Here is a 19,307-nt window from a genome sequence, read left to right on the forward strand (position 1 = left end):
TTGGACATACAGTGCACAGTAAAATTGCTTTTGGATTCACAGACCTTGCCTTATAAGTCATTTCTGCTGTGGTTCCAAGTAATTCAAGGCCATTCTGAGAACACTTTAGTGCCTCTGAGTGCCAAAACACAGCTCAGTTGCATGGTACATTGCATGTTTGCCTTTTCTTTTGGAAGTTAAATGTTTTAATTGCTTTGGCTTGGTTTTTGGTCTGTACAGAGTGGATAAGAAAAGAGACAAAATTGAGAGGAAAATACTGGACAGTCAGGAGAGAGCTTTCTGGGACGTGCACAGACCAGTGGTGAGTAAATGCATCTCGAACTGAGTCTGTGTAAGAACAATGCAGCTGTTCTCTTTTCTTTTTCAGAAATATTCCTTGTTGTTCTCTGTGTTTGAAGATGTTCCCTCACAGAGGAATGACATAACAGTGTTGAAGCCCCCCTGAGCTAATGGAATCACCTCTGTGCTTGAAGAATTGCTGGCTAGTCATAGAGAAAAAACACACATTCTGAAATCCATATATCATTCATTTCCTTAGACAATATTCTACAAAGTAATAAGTGAAAATGTGTAGTTGTCTCCTAAAGAGCGATTCCTCCCTGATCAATTCTTTTAAAATTTGTGCTGTATGTCTTAATGAATTCTTAATGTATTTAATTCAGTTATGCAAAATATTTTGTAAATATTATATTTTAATATTTAAAAAAAAACTAGATTTAATATTTTATCTATTTTAATTTTGTTAATTTATTTGATTACCCAATGAAGCACATTTTTCATATTTCCTATCAAGCATTTTGCTGCATATTCATGAAATACTGCTTAAAAAACCCCAGGAATCATTAGAAACTGCTTTATGAAGATTTACCATGGCTTTATTATATTGATACAGTAAGAACTATTGTATTTTGGTATAAATATTATTGATTAAAAAGTCTAATATGTTAAAAAAATGAGAAAATCCATTTTTATTTAATCTGTGGTAGTTACAATTTTAAATATGTACAGGCTACGGCTAATTTCAAAACCTGTAGTTTATATACAGTATATAGAAATTCTAGTTGATCCAATTAAGAAAGTCAATGCAATTTCATTAGATTTCTATGTTAAATAGTCATTAAAGAATATATTTTTGCAGTATTGTTTCACCAGTCCATGTGTTTTTTAGTGTCTGGGTGAGTCACTGGTGTGTATTCATGACTTTGTGAGCTGTTTGTTTTGAAGGAAGCAGCAATTTCTCCCTCAATTACACTTTGCTGATCCTTCTCATTAGCAATTTCATGCTAACTTGGCTTGAACTTTCAAGCTGGCATGCAATAGCGTGATGCTGCAGTTCTTGTCCATATTTAGCCAGTGCAGGTTCAAATGGGGTTTATTACAGAACTCTAAGTGTCTTGAGGCTGTTTTCACTCTCTCTCCAACATACATTTGTCGCCGGGGCCTAAAATTCATCCTATACTGGAGTGTAGAAACATTGAGTCCTGTGTGAGACAGAATAGAGTATAACCAGCAGGAAACCTTTTGATCGACAGCTACATGCTTTTTTAAAATACCCTATGCTGACACTGCGTCAGATGGTTTACAGTCGAAGCAGCACATTTGCCTGGCAACCATAACCTAGAGAATTAACAGTAATATTGATAAAGTGTGTGTGTGTGTGTGTGTTTGTGTGTTTCAGCCAGGGTGTGTGAACACAACAGAAGTGGACATAAAGAAATCATCCAGAATGAAGAACCCTCAAAAAACAAGAAAGGTGACGCAGTAAAACCCACTGGCATTGCAGGAAATCCAGCATTTAATCAAACTACTCCAGTATTTAACATTCTAAACCATGTGCTAATCACTGCAGCAGTTATTCCACTCATTATACCATTGAACATTTGCATTTGAATGAATCAGTCAACCACTCGGCCAATCAGAATACTGAATCAGTCTTAAATCAATCCACCAATCAGAGAGCCTCACAAAATCCAGCACCTTACCAATCAAGAGCAGCTTACCTCAACAATCACACAGCTGCCCATGTGAAATCCCCAATCACTGATGCAATCACACAGAAATCACTTCTCTAATATCCGAGCCTGTTTTAAATTTATGCAAATAAGGTTTTAAATTATTCTGATGATTTTCACAGTCTGTGTACGGCCTTCAGAATGACATTCGCAGCCATAGCCCCACCCACACACCAGCCCCTGAGGCCAAGCAACCAACCGAGGAAGAGCTTCAGGAGCAGGTAACACCTGATTGGTTCTGTGTGGGTATAGGCAGAGGATTTGAAATGAAGTTCTTGAATTTGAATTTCAAAAGTATCTGATTGTTCTGTTTCATAACCAGATGTCATTGAAGTCGCATTTTTACCCCTTTGCTAGACAACAGGGATTTGTGTTCACATCATGACAGAATTACCATAAACTTCTCATCTTGGTTGGAAAGTTGGAAACCCAAAATTTGAATAGTTGATGAAATTAGCTTTTTAATAGATTTCAATATTTTATTTTGTTAATTTATTTTATTACCCAATGAAGAACAGTTTCTATTATTTTTTGCTGCATATTTATGAAATGCTGCTTTAAAAACTCTTATACTAATGTACTAATACCGTAAGAACTATTGTATTATGGTAGAAATATTATTGTATGGTCATAATAAAAAGGCTAATATGTTGAGGAAATTCATTTTTATTTAATCTATGGTGGTTACAGTACGGTTTTACTGTAAATGTGTAGGGGCTACTACATAACCTGTAGTTTATATACAGTATATAGAAATTATAGTTATTATATTGCTCTAATAAAGAAAGTCAAGAGCAATTCACGTTTTTATTTCTATGATTTTATTACAAATACCACAGTAATAAGAGTTTGTTCCAACATCTTAATAATTTGCTCCCTGGTTTTATTTCAATCATGGTCATGTTGTACTACCGTATTTTCGGGACTATAAGTCACACTTTTTTCATAGTTTGGCTGGTCCTGCGACTTATAGTTAGGTGCAACCTATCTATCAAAATTAATTTGACATGAACCGAGAGAAATGAACCAATAGAAAACATCACCGTCTACAGCCGCGAGAGGGCGCTCTATGCTGCTCAGTGCTCCTGTAGTCTACACTGAAGACATAGAGCGCCCTCTCGCGGCTGTAGACGGTAATGTTTTCTCCTGGTTCTTGGTTTTAAATAAATGCAACTTATAGTCCAGTGCGACTTATATATGTTTTTTTCCTCATCATGACGTATTTTTGGACTGATGCGACTTATACTCAGGTGCGACTTATAGTGCAAAAAATACGTAATTTATTACCTTGTTTTAGTTCAATTTTTACCAGGATTTAGAATGAGCAAATTAATTTGTATAAAGTACCCATGCTTTAAATTAATATGAGGGGACAAACTACTACAATGTGGCCACAATTTAGATAAAATTAAGGGATGAAATAATGAATTAATAAAACATAGTATCTTTTTACATAAACAGTCTCTGTTTTTCTGTTCAAATGGCATAAGCTGGGATCTTTTTTTTGGCAGCTCTGATTTTAATTAATCAGTGGCTGTGTTTGCCATCTGTTTTCACACACACATACCCACATACTGTATACTCACCTTGACCATTACCACTATTGTCTTCTCAGATCAAGTTCTGGCAAGCACAGTTAGACCGACATCGATTGAAAATGTCCAAAGTTGCAGAGAGGTAAGACAGAGAGAGTGTCTGTGCTGTGATCGATCCACAAGTCTTCATTATTCTACAGTGCTTAAACATTTTCTTATCGACCTCTTTAATGGTCTGTATAGATATTACTCATGCTGACAAACACGTCTTTGTTTCTCGTCCTCAAAATTTACTCCCTCTGTGAGAACAATGGCTCTATTAGGATGCCACAACTTCTCTGAGATTTTGGTGCCACTTGAAATGAAACCGACTTGCAACAATCACTTATAGATCAAAATATAAAATGTCCATCAGTTTTGGAGTGTTGTATGTAATCATATTGCTAAATGTTTTCTTAAAAGCAGCCAATAATATCCATGTAACTGGTTTAAATTTTTTTTTTAATATATAGTAGTAAAGTAAGAAGAAAAAAAAAGTTTTTTTTTTTTTTATATATAGATACTGTATATATTAAAATGAACTAAAAACTATCTTTCCCCATGCTAGGATTATATTGAACAATCACTGTATTGCATTTGGTATAAAGTCACTGATAAGCACAAAATATTAAATATTATTTTCTTAGATTTTTTTTATTCCAAAATGTACTAATACATTATTAAAATCAAAAGTTATATCTGTTAATGGACCTGAGCTAACATGGACCAACAATGCACTAACAGGTAATGTTAACAAGGATTAATAAATATTGAAATAAATGTATTGCTCGTTGTAAAATGTTACCATTACTTTTTATCAAAAGTAACATAGTAACAGAGAAAATAACATTCCCCAACACCAATGGTTTTGCTTTATTTTTGGTACAGTATTTTGGTCTGCTATTTTACTAATGAATAGCTCCCCTTTACCTTTATTCTGTACTTTGTTTTTGCTATTTTCTTGTAGTTTGCTGAGTTATACCGAACAGTATTCAGACTATGACCCCTTCCTGTGCACTCCTGATCCATCTAACCCCTGGATATCAGATGACACAACGTTCTGGGAGATGGAGGCCAGGTCTGTTTCAGACACACACAATGAATATTATTATTGTCTTATATAATGACTGTGTACTGTATGTATGATTTGTTGTGTTGTGTGGTGTGTGTGTGTGTGTGTGAGCAGTAAGGAACCCGGTCAGACTAGAGTTAGACGCTGGGGTTTTGGAATCAACGAGGTGTTGAAAGATCCCGTTGGTAGAGAGCAGTTCCTCAAGTTCCTGGAATCTGAATTCAGCTCAGAAAACCTCAGGTACACCAATATGCCTTTAATGCCCCCTGCTGGCGCGTGAGGAGTACTACAACACCGCCATACACTCCACTGAGCAACTACTTTGTATTCTGCAAATTCTTTCTCTTTTGTTATCCAAAACTCAGATTCTGGTTGGCAGTGCAGGAGTTAAAGAAGAGGCCGATCCGTGAGGTGCCAACACGGGTCCAGGAGATCTGGGAGGAGTTTTTGGCTTCCGGAGCCCCAAGTGCCATCAACGTTGACTCGAAGAGCTATGACAAAACCACACAGAACATCAAAGACCCCGGACGATACGCTTTTCAGGATGCACAGGTGAGGAGTCTGAGTTGAGCAGCTACACTAATGATTGTTTTTCAGTGAAAATTGATGAAAACATGCCATTAAATGAATATTTTAAATGTTTATAAACATGTGAATGTACTGATAATCTGTGTCTCCCAGGAACACATCTATAAACTGATGAAGAGTGATTCTTACAGCCGTTTTATCAGATCCAGTGCCTACCAGGAGCTTCTGCAGGCTAAGAAAAAGGTAAAACATTTGAAGTGATTTGACTTACAGTCATAATCAGTAAAGAGGAACTCTGTACTCTGAACTCTGATTAGTAAACATACAGGTACACTATCCTTCAAAAGTCTGGGGTCGGTAAAATTTGTACATATTTTTTTACGTTGTCTCTTATTCTCACTAAGAACAGTAATATTGTGGAATTTCATTATAATTTAAAATACCCGTTTTCTTTTTTATATATATTATAAAATGTAATATTTTCCTGTGATGGCAAAGCTGATTTTTCAGCAACCATTACTCTAGTCTTCAGCGTCACATGATCCTTCAGAAATCATTCTAGAATGCTGATTTGTTGCTCAAAAAACATTTATTATCAGTGTTGAAAACAGTTGTGGTGCTTAATATTTTTGTGAAAAAGAAAAAAAAACTTTGTAACTTTATGAAGTTCTTTACAAGCACTTTTGATTAATTTTATACTTTCTCGCTGAATAAAATAATTTATTTCTTTAGAAAATTTCAAATTAAATCTATCTGACCCTGACCTTTTGAATGGTGGTGTATGTGAAGCCATCTTTCAATAATGATTCATTAAATAAAATTATTATTTAATCAATCTCAGTTAATCTCATATAAAATTATTTGATGAGAAATATGAAAGGCACAAAAGTGAAATTTTTGTTTTGTTTCAGCTAAATAAATAGTTAAACGTAGAAGTTAGTGTATGTTTTGTTTGTTTTATCTACATTCTATTAAACATGTTTTTAGGGCCCTTTTTGTAAAATAGCTCAACTTAAATAAAAATGTGTCAAGACCCTGTGTTCTGTTTTTAAATGCAAGAGCACACATCGTAAAATAAAGAAAAGCTTTTTTTTTTTTTTTTTTTTTTTCATCATATGGGAAGGTTTGTTAAGATTATAATATTGCTATTTTTCCCTTCAATTTTCATCAGATGAAGGAGTTTAAATCTGAGAGTTAAATCTGATTCAATTGAATTGACACAATTAGATGGTTATATTAATTATACTTAATAAAAACACATACACTTCATGCTGTAGTCCCTTTTACACTCTTCATCTTGTTGAATAAAGTTGGGAGGCATACAGGATCGCAGAACCTCATTTGAAAAGTTTACTCGTAACGTGGTAAGTGGTAGTGGCCCCGCCCCCTCAGTGATGGCTTACCTGACCAATCAGACAGCAGCTCTTGTCAGAAGAAGCTTGTCTGGTGCTTTGTCCCTTCCCCAAACCTTGTTATGTCACGTTAAATCATGTCAAGCCAGATCCAACCGAGTTAACTTGAGTGTTTAATTGTGGTTCGAACCTCACTGCATGACTTTGCATTTTGGTCTCCTGTTGCTACAGCTGCCAAAATGTGTACCTGTTCTCTTTTCTCTATCTTGTCCACAGAAAAGTAAGAACTTGTTTTGAAGGAAGACACTGCTTCCAGGTAACCCTGCTCTTCCTCAACATGTATGTGTTACACCTGTCTGTTTGAGTAGTGAAGAATACATCTGATGTTTCTGTTGAAGGAATAGATCACCCAAAAATCAAAATAGAGATGTTTTTCTTCCATTCAACATAAATGGAGAAGTTAGGCAGTATGTCCAAACTGCTCTTCTCCATAGAGATAAAGTGAATGGGAAGACTGTACTCTACTCTACCGGTCAAACATTTGAGGATTTTTTTTTTTTTTACCATCGCAAAAATGAATAACATTTTAAAATATATCAAAATAGTAAATGGCTATTGTAATTTTATTTCGCAATGTTACTGTTCTAACTGTAATTTTGATTAAATAAACCCAGCCTTGGTGAGCATAAAAAACCCATACCAATTCTCACAAACTCCAAAATATGGAAGAGATATGGATATAAATGTGTAACAGATCAATTTTCTGTTTAATATCTGAGAGCAACAGTATAAAATAAAAATAAAAATCAGTGAACAGTTTCCTCATACCAGAAAGTTAGGAATAACATGACAGTGAGTAAATGATAACCATTTTCTTTTTTGGGTGAATCTTCCATATAATGCAACCCCTCCAAAATCCAAGTTGTTTGTTTTGCGTATGCTAACATGTGGTGTCCGTGTTAAAATATCCCTCTTGTACAGAACCAGATTTGTGCAAATGACCAACTGAAAGGAGTAATTTTCTGTTCAGCATGCTTACAGATGTTTGTTCGTTTGTTGTTGTCACTGCGCAATACCATTTCAAATCTTTTGTCTTTCTATTTGCTCTATTTGTCTTGTGTTTCAGGGAAAATCTCTGATATCGAAGAGGCTGCCTGCTGTCGTCCAATCTTGCTGAGCCTCAAATAATCCACCAAGGATGAGGACGCTGTCATCTTCATCTCTGTCGCCTGATAGGTCCAGATCCCAAATACCCTGGACAACAGACCAAATCACTTGCATGTCCAAGAGACTGATTTTTTACATCAGTTGCTACTTGCTAATTTCAGTCTTTAAGACATGGACTTCTTATATTTGGGAAATGCATCAATGTCTTTCAAAAGAGGAAAGTGATCTTCTCTCCTCTTTCTGTCTGTCAGGGCTGTCTCAAACTGTATACTGATCAAATGATGTCAAATCCAGAAAGTTTAAAGTCATAAAATGCACAGTTAAATAGCAGCATAGGTACATTGTGTAAAATCAAGAAGCTTTAGACACAGAGATGATCTCTTCCTACTCACCTTTCATCTCTTTTTGCATTGATTTTATTGCACTATAAAGGATTTAGCACACGTTTGCTTATCGCACACGTGAAGTCGCATGGGATTTATCTGAAAGCGACTGGTCTTGATTTCTGTCTCGTTGTTTTTTTTTTTGTTGTTGTTTTTTGTTTTGGGCTCCCTCCATCTATTTTTTTAAATCATGTGTAAACACTTCAACTTGAAAAGGTATTAAAGTCAGTCCATTATCTGCATGTCATGCACTGATTTCTCTTTCGCTGTGCCACCTGTACAACTGTTAATGACTAGTCAGAGCTGTCAGAGCAAAGGAACGCTGGTTTTAGTTTTGCTTCATGCTAATCCCATTGGTACTATAATAAATTATTATTACTTGTATTATTTAAAAATATATTTATTATAATAAATATTATATTAAATAATATAGAACTATTTTTAATTGTCAAAAACATCAAACTGATGGTCCTATACTTTTTAAAATTAAATAAAACTGGAGAATCATTTAAAATTACATTGTACTGTAAATGCTTTCAAGGTTGTTGTTTTTTTAAGGGTGAATGGGAGGCGCTAACTTGCATGCAAAGATATATAAACAATCTTTGCATGCAAAAGTTTCTATTGTGTTTGTAACCACTAGGGGGCAATGACTCCATCCACCAGGTCTTCTTCTTTAACAGTCTTTGAGTTCCTGTTTGTGTTTATTTGGTCAGTTTGGTGAGAACAGCATTAAATCTTGAGGTCCAGACTGACCCATCCAACACTAACAGTCTTTGATGCTATCAATACAGTGAGGAATTTAACATGATATTTGAATACTTTAGTTACTTTAATTTCAACCAGAATATATGTGTGTCTGACCAGTGTGTAAAATATATTTTGGGGTATTGTATGTTCTCCACACTAGTTATCCAGATATTGTGTGCTTGTGCTTTTCAGAGGAAAAGGAAAGGAAAAAGAGAGGGATGTTATTCTTATTGTGGTCAAACGGAGATGAGTTCAAAACCACACAAACAACAGAATGGGAGAACGAAACAAAAGGAGAACTGTCAGTCCTGTGTAACACCCCAAGCCAAAAGAAGATTTACTGTACAGAAATTTCAACTTAAAATGATAAACTGTACAGTGAAAGATTCATGACTTGAGTGTCTGAAAGCTTTCGTCCTTTTTATGCCACATAACACATCTGCTTTGTTTTGCCTTGATGTGCTGTCAAAACTTGTTTATAAAACCATTTTTTATTTGGAAAGACACTCGAGAAAACCCTTCAGGCGGGACCTCAATAAAGCCACAGCGAAGATTTCCAAAAGGTTCCAGAAACCAAGTCCACACTTTTTTTTACTGAATCAATATAAATCTATGTAAAATGATCATCTGGATCAAACCCATGGGTTTATTGATGTATTTTCTTTATTTACAAAGATGTTGCACTGAAAACTGTGAGTATGTTAAATGCAGCAGTCAAGAGGGACGGAGTTAAACCAGGGATGCAAACTTGAGTGCTGCAGACCAGGGAGCGAGAGAGACAGAGCAACTGAGAAGAGAGAGAGACGATATGTTTTCAGGACTGCTTGATTAACAATGGGCTTCTGGGGGAGGTATCAGAGAGTGCAAGGCCAAAAGAGAGGGAGGGAGGGAGAAAGAGAAAGAGAGAGAGAGTGTAGATGAATGTTTTTGTGTAACTTGTGTGCAACTGATGATTCTCCTCCTTCTCTCTTCACACTCACACACTTCTCTTTGGAGAGCCACTGGGATGTGACAGTAAATCAGAGAGAAGATGATTCAAAGACTCACCGGGAAGAGCTCAGTGCAACAGAATGCGAGCTGGATGCCACATAAATGAGTGAAAGTGGGGAACTATGAACCATAAAGCGTGACTGCTTCAGTTTGGCCTCTACAGAGCTGGACTCAAACAAGAAAGGTTGGTGAAGACGCACACGGGACAATCTTCAGAAGAGCTTCGAGAAAGGTTCTGTACTTCTGATGGATATCCACGCTGCTTTTCTACATTTGGAGCTCTGAAGCTTGGCCGATCTCTGACCTGCTGCTTGACCTTTGACCTCTGAGTAACCTCTTAAGGAATCTGCAATATAACGTGCCATGGGACTCCAGATGTACAGGTACACTCTTAAAGAAGATTATTTATTGCTTGTACTAGTTCTATTTGGAATCTAGTACCCACACTCACACATGAAAAATAAAGGTTCCTATTATATATTTTTTTATTTTTTATTTTTTTGCAGCAATGTATACATATAAGACTTCTGGGTTTACGAAAGGACCTTTCAGTTAATTTTTATTTTTTTTAAGGGCATTTTTTTCTTAGTGTAAAGAACATTTTAATAATTTGAACAACTGTTTTCTATTATAAGAACATTTTATGGAATGGAAAGGTTCCATTAATGTTTAGGATTCCATAGGTGCCAGTGAAGAAGATTTATTTTTAAGATTATAACGATTATTTTATTTTATTTTTTATGCTGGAATGGTTGTTTAGTTTTTTGTAGAACCCATTTTGTTCTTCTAATAAGCACAAGCCAAAGAACCCTGGTGCTTTTTAGACCCATTACCTTTTCAAAACCATTTACTGAAGTTATTATTTTGTGTTTTTTTAAGTAATTCTTCATAATCAAAATGTAATGGAATGAAACCTATTTATCATGAAGAACTGCTATTGAGAGCAGGGATGGAGAGAGTGAGTCTGACAGCGAATGTTTGATGATGGGGACGTGCATGAGAGAACATGTGAGGATGTGTGACAGTATTGGCTTCAGTCCTGCTCATGCGTGCGTGTTTGCGACTGAAATGCATGACTGGCATTATGAAGAAGGACATAGAAAAGGATCAGCCACAACTCAGTTCAAAGTGGTGACTGCCCCTCAGAACACATTAACCCGAGCGGATTTGAGCATGACAGCCTTTGAGTTTCCCAGTGACCTTTTAATTCCCCACCACTCCTTCACAAACCAAAATTATTGAGAATGATGGCAATGTGTGTGCCTATTATTGAGGGCTGGAGTATAGATATAATTATGATTAGGGTTGGGTTTTGGTTAGGGTTAATGTTATGGAAGGTTTATGCTATTATAATAAGATTAGGTTAGGATTCATTTGTTGTAACTGTAATTATCATACATTAACAACAGTGGGTGTGAATGGGAAATACTTGAGTGTAAGGTCCACTTGACTGTGTGTTGTGTGTGTATTTGATGGAGCGGAAGTCAGGCTCAAAGCATTATGTGAAGACAGCCGTCAAAGAATTTTGTCACTGATATGGTTGAACTGTTCAACCACACTTCAAACCTCCGCTATGTATTGTAACACAAGTTTGACCCAACAGTCCTAAACCACAGATATTCCATCTACTCTCACTGTTATAAATACTCATATACCACATGGTGACAACACACCATGAAAGCACTTCGTACTGTACCCTAGCTGAAATCTAGATTCATCTGGAGTTTGGAAACCTCTTTGGACAATCTTACTTATCCTAAATGCATTCTGGCTCTTTGCTGATGGACACTTCTTTCTTTCTTTCTTTCTTTTTCTTTCTTTCTTTCTTTCTTTCTTTCTTTCTTTCTTTCTTTCTTTCTTTTCTTTGTTAAAACCAATTGGAAGTAGACATAATATTAAAAGCAACATTTGACAGCTTGTCATGTGATGGAGTTTAATTCCTGCTGCCATTTCTTGGTGTTTACTCAGGAACGCATCTGTCAACTTGTGGGCGAAACCTCTCATAATCATAATCTTTTCAGTGTTGAGAGATATGTGTCTACCGCCAGTTGTTAAAGGTGTCATCTTTACATGATAGCTTTTCTTCTATCAGAAATGTAATGGTGATTAGAATTTTTTTTTTAAAGTTTTATTACAATGCTTTTTCTATCCTAGCATAACGTGAAGATAAAACTACATTAAGCCAAGTGTAGGTTAATAGCCCCGAAAGTGTGAACAACTAGATGCAATCAAAACATTGCTCAATTTGACCAACCAATAGCAGAATGGTGCATGTTTGAGGAAATTTGTTTGAATGCAGTTTTTATTTTTGGAAACACACTTCAGCTCATATGTGTTTGTGTGTAAATGTTGGATAAGTATTCTTTAAAGAGATTGTCTTGTGGCAGAGGGAGTTACATAATTGCTGTGATGATAACTCCTGTCAAATTCATAATTTTGTGGCGCCAGCGTGCAGTGATGTTTGTGTGTTTTAATACTGTATATGCATGGGTGTGAGATAGAGAGAGAGCTTCAGGGTTTGACATGTGGCTTCGTGAGACTGTTGTTTTGGGTTTGTGGAAGTGTGAGGGAAGGCTCGCTGTAGGTTTTGAAAGTGGTAGGTCAAATGCTGGCTTTTGCTCAATGAGAGATGCTCGTGGTTTAGTTGTTTTTTTATTGCTACACTGATTCTCTTACATCAGTCAGTTTGCTTTAACAGTTTTTAGCAGCTGTGCTCTGTGGGAACAGGATTTGAAACAAAACTTCGATGTAAAATATATTTAAAGATATATATGAAATTTATATAAAAGGGTAAAAGACAAATCATCCCGGAACTTAGAAAGGAGCTTAAAGGGTTAATTCACCCAAAAATGACAATTAGCCTTTGTTTTACTCACCCTCAAAAGCATCTTGACTTTCCCCTTTTAGATGAATCCAATCTGAGTTCTATAAAATATTGTCCAGGCCACTCCAAACCTTTCAATGGGGGTAAGTTGGTGTTGGGTGTCAACAGTTCAGAAGACGTGAAATAAAGCGTGTGTATCTGTTATAAAACATGTCTCACACAGCTCTGGGAGGTGAATAAAGGCCTCCTGTAACGAAGCCATTCGTTTTTGTAAGATAAATATCCATATTTCAAACGTTATAAACATTTATCATCTCTCTTCCACTGACTGTGGTGCACTGAAGATGTTCAGGCGAATGACGTAGGATGAGAAATGCAGGAGAACAATGTTTCTTTACTCCTCTCGGCTTATATCGAATCCTCCAACATTTTTCTCTACTAATCCACGTTTTGTGCTTCTAATTCATGAATGGCATTGTGTTCTGTTTAGTCTCCACGTTTGACACTAATCACGTAATGCCAATGTACAATAATGCTTATGACAGATGGCGGAAGTGATAGAAAGGTGTTTATTATGTTTGAAATATGGATTTTTATCTTACATAAATGCATGTATTTGCTACAGGAGCCATTTATTCACCCCCTGGAGCCATTTAAGGGATGGTTTGTTACAGATGCATGCACTTTATTTCAAGTCTTCTGAACTGTTGACAGACACCCACTTACCCACCGAAAGTCTTGTAAGGGCCAGGACAAATTTTTTATATAGCTCCGATTGGATTATTCTGAAAGAAGAAAGTCACATACACCAAGGATGATTTAACACAGGCTAATTTTCGTTTTTGAGTGAACTGACCCTTTGAGAAGGTCCCAAGTTCAATCTGAGCCAGGAGGCCGTTCTGTGTGGAGTTTGCATGTTCTCCCCGGTTCAGTTCTCTTGTGACTCTACAGAGGATTTGGGGAATGGACATATGAACGGTTAGGCCATCTTCTGTTACAGAATACTGTAAAAAGTTATTATAGCACAGTATTGTTTATTATTTTTTTTCTTGGACCCTTTACTATTAATTAGTTTTCTCTGTGCTTATTGATGTGACTGACTCTTAAGTCTATAGTTCATCTGCTAAAATATCAAATTTGATAAACGACTGAGATGAATGGTAAAATTGTACTATAAGATGTAAACCATAAACACTTTAATAAAAAAGTACAATATATTCATGTTAGTTGATGTTTTTGGTATGATGAATCAACAAGTTAAAGTATTTATTTATATTACATATAAATAAACAAGAGCTACAAGCACAATTCTGCTACATCACTGTGAAGTCACAGTATAGTTCAAATAATAAACACTATTATAAAAGCGGCAGTGAAAGTGCAGTAACTGCAGTCAAGTTTATGCTGTGAATACACGCTATTTCTAACAGTGTGTATGATCTGTCTTTGACTTTCTCACATACACAGACTGATGGGGGAGAGATAGAAGGTTTGTGTTTATTTTCTTGCATATGTTCCAACTAGACACTGTCATTATCTCCAAACCACAATTTTTCTCAGGGGAGATTTATAGCCCCTCTGCCTCGCTCTCTCTCTCTCTCTCTGTGTGTGTGTGTGTGTGTGTGATTCACTTTCACATCCATGAAATGTGTTTCAGGTATAGACAAGTGAGCTTGGTGGTGTGTTTGTGTAGGTATGTCACAGAGTTATCTGAGTCACGGTCATATCCTGGCATTCACTGTTTCTTCACACATAATCTTGAGCTACCAGTAAACCAAGCCTTAGTCAGCCTGTGGTCATCTAAATGAGAGAAACCCAAAACTGCTAAACTTTCCACATCCTAATCTAATAATGTTCACATGGTGCTCTCCCCACTGTTTACTTGTCCCCTGCATATCTCACCACCGGCATAAGCAAAGCCCTCATTATTTAACCCTGGCTCACCAGAGACATAAAGGCCACTTCCTCATAACCTCATGGCTTCAGTTTGCGTTGCCTTTTGATGGGCGGCCCTGTTTATTTGCATGAGAATTCTGGGACTGGTGTTAAAGTAAACAGCATTAATGGCTGCCGGCGACATTGACGGAGGGAGATACGGATGATTAATCCATTCCCTTCTGCCACCGTGTGAGTCACAGTTAGCTGTAGCCTCAGAAGTAGCCGATTCTCCACAATATCCCAGATTCATAGAGTTTAAAGGGACAGTTAACCTCTATATGTAAATAATTAGTTAATTTTTAATTTTTATTTTTTTTTACTCATCTCTGTGGGGTTTCAAAAAATAATTGAAGAATCTGAAGACTGTACTGGTCACACTTTTCCATTCAGTTTGCACAAAGAATCTGGGTTGAAGCTTTGAAGCTTCAAAAAGAAGCAGAAACACCATAAAGTATCATAAAATGGTCCTGTATGACTTGTATTTGATGTCTTCTGAAGCCATACAATAGCTTAATGTGAGAAATGGATTTATTTTGAAAAAAAAAAAAATGAACTCCAGTGAGCTGCAATAATAATATTATTATCAGTTTTGTTTGTGTATGAATCATTCAGATGGGTTTCGCAAACCATATCAATGCTTTACTAAAAAGATTTGATTCAGGAACAATTTGTTCATGAATCAAAACTCTTGAACACTTATGGATATACAATGATTTTCAGTGAAAAGCACCTTAAAAATCTGATTCTCACACAAAGCCATCTCCGTGGCTTCAGGAGAGTTTGAATGTGAGCTTTGAACAATTTTTCAAGCTTAAAAGCTTTAGTCCAGAAAGTCATACCGATTTGGAATGACGTGAAAGTGAGTAAATTATAAATATACATTTTTGGATAAACTATTCCTAAAATAATAATAAATGTTTAAACATAAACCTTACTGATCAGGATTTTTATATGTGTTCATGTGGTTACTACATTTTAGTGAAAATGTAATGTTTGTTGACTTGAATGTTGCTCAACTTTTCTTTTTTTGTTATGTGAAAAATATTTTAATAGTTCTTTGTGTAACTTTCTGGTGTTGTTTAGCTCCAGGCTTTCTGTGAGCTCATCTGGTTGGTCTGTCATGAAAAACATCCATATCCTTTAAAAATGCCGCAGGGACTTCTACTTCTAACAATTCTATTAAAAGTCTATGTCTTTTAAATACATGAAATACAACTGTGCCTTATTCCCAGTCTACCTAGCAAGATGAAAGAGGCTGTTGGCCATGAGAGGAGAGAGAACATGAATGAAACAGACAATGCCAGTGGTTGTAGAAAATCAGAAATGTCAAAGGTTATCTAAAGCAAAACTGACAGAGGGCGCCATGATAAACAAGATTGAGAGTTCAGACCAAAGACAGGGTTTAACCTTATCAGCATTACATAAGAACTTCTGCCTTTTAGGAAAAGACAAACTGCTGTAAAACTGCAGTCGCTGCTCTATTCAACCTCAAATTCCACATGTTATTACCATGGTTGTATAGATAGGCCTATGTCATGTTAAACTGGGTTATAGGTACCTAAAACCACTTAATAATAATTTGCTGTACTTTGGAATAACTTGTAGTATCTGATACCATCACGTTTTGCAAGAGTATTACAAGTCATGAGTACAAGACTGTTTGTTTCCATGTTTTACAAATGACCATCTGTAAACAGTGCTTTGGGGGAATTTTATGCCTTTAATAGGATAGGACAGTAAGAGAAATGAAAGAGAAAGTAGGGGACGAGACTTAGAAACGTCCACGAGCCAGGACTCAAACTCGGGATGCCCAATACCCATTGGCAATACATGTCTGTACGCTGCTTATCAGTGCTTATCAGTGCCAAAGAGGTGATTCCAGTCCAATTAATCTTATGAGTGGGCTCATTTAAGTGAATAAAAAACATACAGTGTGAACAGTGTACTATGACTCCAAAAAGAGTGAACAAATCTTATGCTCGTTTCATTTTAGTTTTTTAGGGTTTTTTTTATAGTAAGAAAATATGTAGCTACTAGTTTTTCATCTGTTTCATGTGGCAAGTGAATGAAAATCATTCAAATTAATCAGTCTTGCCTGATTTCTTTTTGTCTGAATAAATGCTGGTTTAGTGAATAAAATGCAAAGTTTACAAATTGGACATAGTTCGGTATGATGACAAACTATTCACTTGACAATGTATAGATTCAAATCCCTAACGGAAGTATTAAAGTTTCTCCCTATTTTGAATCTTTTCTCAGGATGTTCTGGAAGCTGGCATTACCTGCCATTTTGGCATGGACCCTTTTTGTATCCACAGAATCCAAGAGGCCACGCCCCCCAGGTTCTATCCCCTCCCCTTACAAGCTCAAAGGGAATGATTTATCATCACCAACCCACACACTAGCATCATTGCCCCAGCATACATCTGCACGACGACAGAAAGGCAAACACGACATGTTGTCGTCAAGTCGCGAGGCCCTGGTGGTCACCGAGAGGAAGTACCTGAAGAGCGACTGGTGCAAAACACAGCCATTACGTCAAACGGTGAGTCTGGAGGGCTGCCTGAGTCGAACAGTCATCAACAGGTTCTGTTACGGCCAGTGTAACTCCTTCTACATCCCACGCCACCTGACATCTCAAACTTCACATCGAAGTCGAAAAACATCCTCCATGCCAGACCACAACACTTCATTCCAGTCTTGTGCGTTCTGCCGGCCAAGCCGGATAACCACGGTCACTGTACGGCTTCACTGTCCTGGGCTACAGCCACCGTACCGGCAACGAAAAGTGCAGCGGATCAAGCAGTGCAAATGTGTGTCTGTTAACGTCAATGCTGCGTACTGAGAAGGAACATATATGAAACAATGCTTTATAGTGTTCCTTTTGGAAAAACTGGGGCCACCCAACAATTAATGTGTGAAATGTGCCAAAGACAACAGCTAATCAGAAGACTGACCACCTTCATTATGTCTGGACTGTACCAAGTTTGCTAACCAGGAATGCTTAATAGCTGCCGAGCAGCGATGGAACACATAGCTGGATTTTTCTTCTTTTTTTTTTTTTTTTTTGGACAAATATAATTAAGCTGAGAGTTCAATTGCATACAAGACTGAAACCGTAAATAACATATATGTGATTTAAGTGAACAGTGTTTGACCTTTGACCTCTTGAAAGCTTTTCTTTAACAAAACATGGAGCGTCTGTATTCCAGCGATCTCCTGCTTTACCTCAGCAATGCTATTAGAGTGCAACAGTCAGGGTTCCAGAAGTCTTGTAGCTTTGCCTTTTTCAAATGTTTTTTGATTATTTGTCTGTGTGTAATGTCATGATTCAATTCTTAGCTGGTTTAAGTCTTTAACAAAAATGTAAAAATACAAAAATGTTTTCCCTGTATGAAAAATGAATGTAAGAAATACTTTCGGAACCAAGGCTGCTGAAATATTGGGAGGACACTGTTGCACTCTATTAGTCTTGATACTTGGAAGCGGTCTGACCACCATCTATCCTCACCATCTTGTATTACCTACCCAGCTTTTGTAAATATCAGTGCAAATGAAGGACAGAAGAAGACATGAAAGGATGCTGGGTGACTGTGGACCTTATCGACAGGAAATTATAGGAAGAAGAAGAAGAGGGGGGTGCTATATTTTGACTAAGGACAGGCTGTCAGTTGGGGATAAACTATATTTTGACTTTGATCAAGCCCATAAAGAGTTTGGGCTTTACTGTTGATGATAAGACACAATGTGCACAACTGAGATTCTTAATGGTTTAAATCTTTACCTTAAAGGGTTAGCTCACCCAAAAACTGTAATTCGTCCATCTTCTACTCACCCTTGAAGCACCCTAGGTGTATGTGACTTTCTTCTTTCAGAATAATCCAGTCGGAGTTATATTAAAAACTGTCCTTGCTCTTCCAAGCCTTTCAGTGGGGGTGAGCGGGTGTTTGTTATCAACAGTTGAAATAAAGTGCATGCATCTATAATAAAACGTCCCTCACATGGCTCCGGCAGGTGAATAAAGGTCCCCTGTAGCGAATCCATGCGTTTTTGTAAGATAAATATTCAGATTTCAAACGTAATAAACACTTTTTTTCTCACTTCTGCTGACTGTTGGGAACTGGAAGATGTGCCGGTGGAAGATGGAAGACGTATGTGTCGCTGGCGCCTCTGGGAAATGTAGTAGCAAAGGAAACAAAGTGTCCTTACTTTAGCAAAGGAAAACCAGTCTCCTCTTGGCTTAATCCAAAATTCTCCAACATTTTTCTTTACAAATCCTTGTTTTGTTCTTTTTAATTTGTGACTAGCGTTTTGTTTTGTTCTCTCTCCACACTCGTCACTAACCACGCAGCGCTGACGAACTACAATATCCAGCTGCACATCTTCCGGTTCCCCACAGTCAGCAGAAGTGAGAAAAAAAGTCTTCTGAACTGTTGACAACAAACACCCGTTTAACCCCACTGAAAGGCTTGGAAGAGCAAGGACTTTTTAATATTTTTTATAGAATTTCGATTGGATTCTTCTGAAAGAGGAACGTCACATACACCTAGGATGCTTCGAGGGTGAGAAGATGGACGAATTTTCATTCTTGGGTGAACTAACCCTTTAAAGTCTAACAGACAAGTTTTCATTGATGACAATATTTAACAAAATAGCAAAAACTGTGTAGATAAAGGAAATTATATGACAAAGCAACCATAGAAAATTTATGAATATA

At 36.7% G+C, this 19,307-nt stretch overlaps 2 protein-coding genes across 3 annotated transcripts in view; both read left to right on the plus strand.

Moving 5' to 3' along the window:
- Window positions 1-8,397, plus strand: part of LOC113094554 (regulator of G-protein signaling 7) — a 43,394-nt gene extending 34,997 nt beyond the window's left edge. For both annotated transcript variants that reach the window (XM_026260131.1, XM_026260130.1), the window contains exons 9-18: window positions 220-301; window positions 1,679-1,753; window positions 2,135-2,233; window positions 3,628-3,689; window positions 4,554-4,664; window positions 4,773-4,898; window positions 5,024-5,210; window positions 5,340-5,429; window positions 6,815-6,854; window positions 7,665-8,397. In XM_026260131.1, coding sequence (XP_026115916.1) covers window positions 220-301; window positions 1,679-1,753; window positions 2,135-2,233; window positions 3,628-3,689; window positions 4,554-4,664; window positions 4,773-4,898; window positions 5,024-5,210; window positions 5,340-5,429; window positions 6,815-6,835 — 853 coding nt within the window. In that variant the 3' untranslated portion in view covers window positions 6,836-6,854; window positions 7,665-8,397. The remainder of the gene's footprint in view (window positions 1-219; window positions 302-1,678; window positions 1,754-2,134; window positions 2,234-3,627; window positions 3,690-4,553; window positions 4,665-4,772; window positions 4,899-5,023; window positions 5,211-5,339; window positions 5,430-6,814; window positions 6,855-7,664) is intronic.
- Window positions 8,398-9,650: 1,253 nt separating this feature from the next.
- LOC113094556 (gremlin-2-like) lies at window positions 9,651-19,298 on the plus strand. Its single transcript, XM_026260132.1, has 2 exons — window positions 9,651-10,211; window positions 16,850-19,298. Exons 1-2 carry the CDS (start codon window positions 10,192-10,194, stop codon window positions 17,433-17,435), a joined length of 606 nt encoding a protein of 201 aa, XP_026115917.1. The 5' UTR covers window positions 9,651-10,191; the 3' UTR covers window positions 17,436-19,298.
- Window positions 19,299-19,307: the final 9 nt, after the last annotated feature.

This window comes from Carassius auratus, unplaced genomic scaffold (genome assembly GCF_003368295.1).
Source record: "Carassius auratus strain Wakin unplaced genomic scaffold, ASM336829v1 scaf_tig00215410, whole genome shotgun sequence".
In the NCBI taxonomy this organism is placed as follows: domain Eukaryota; kingdom Metazoa; phylum Chordata; class Actinopteri; order Cypriniformes; family Cyprinidae; genus Carassius; species Carassius auratus.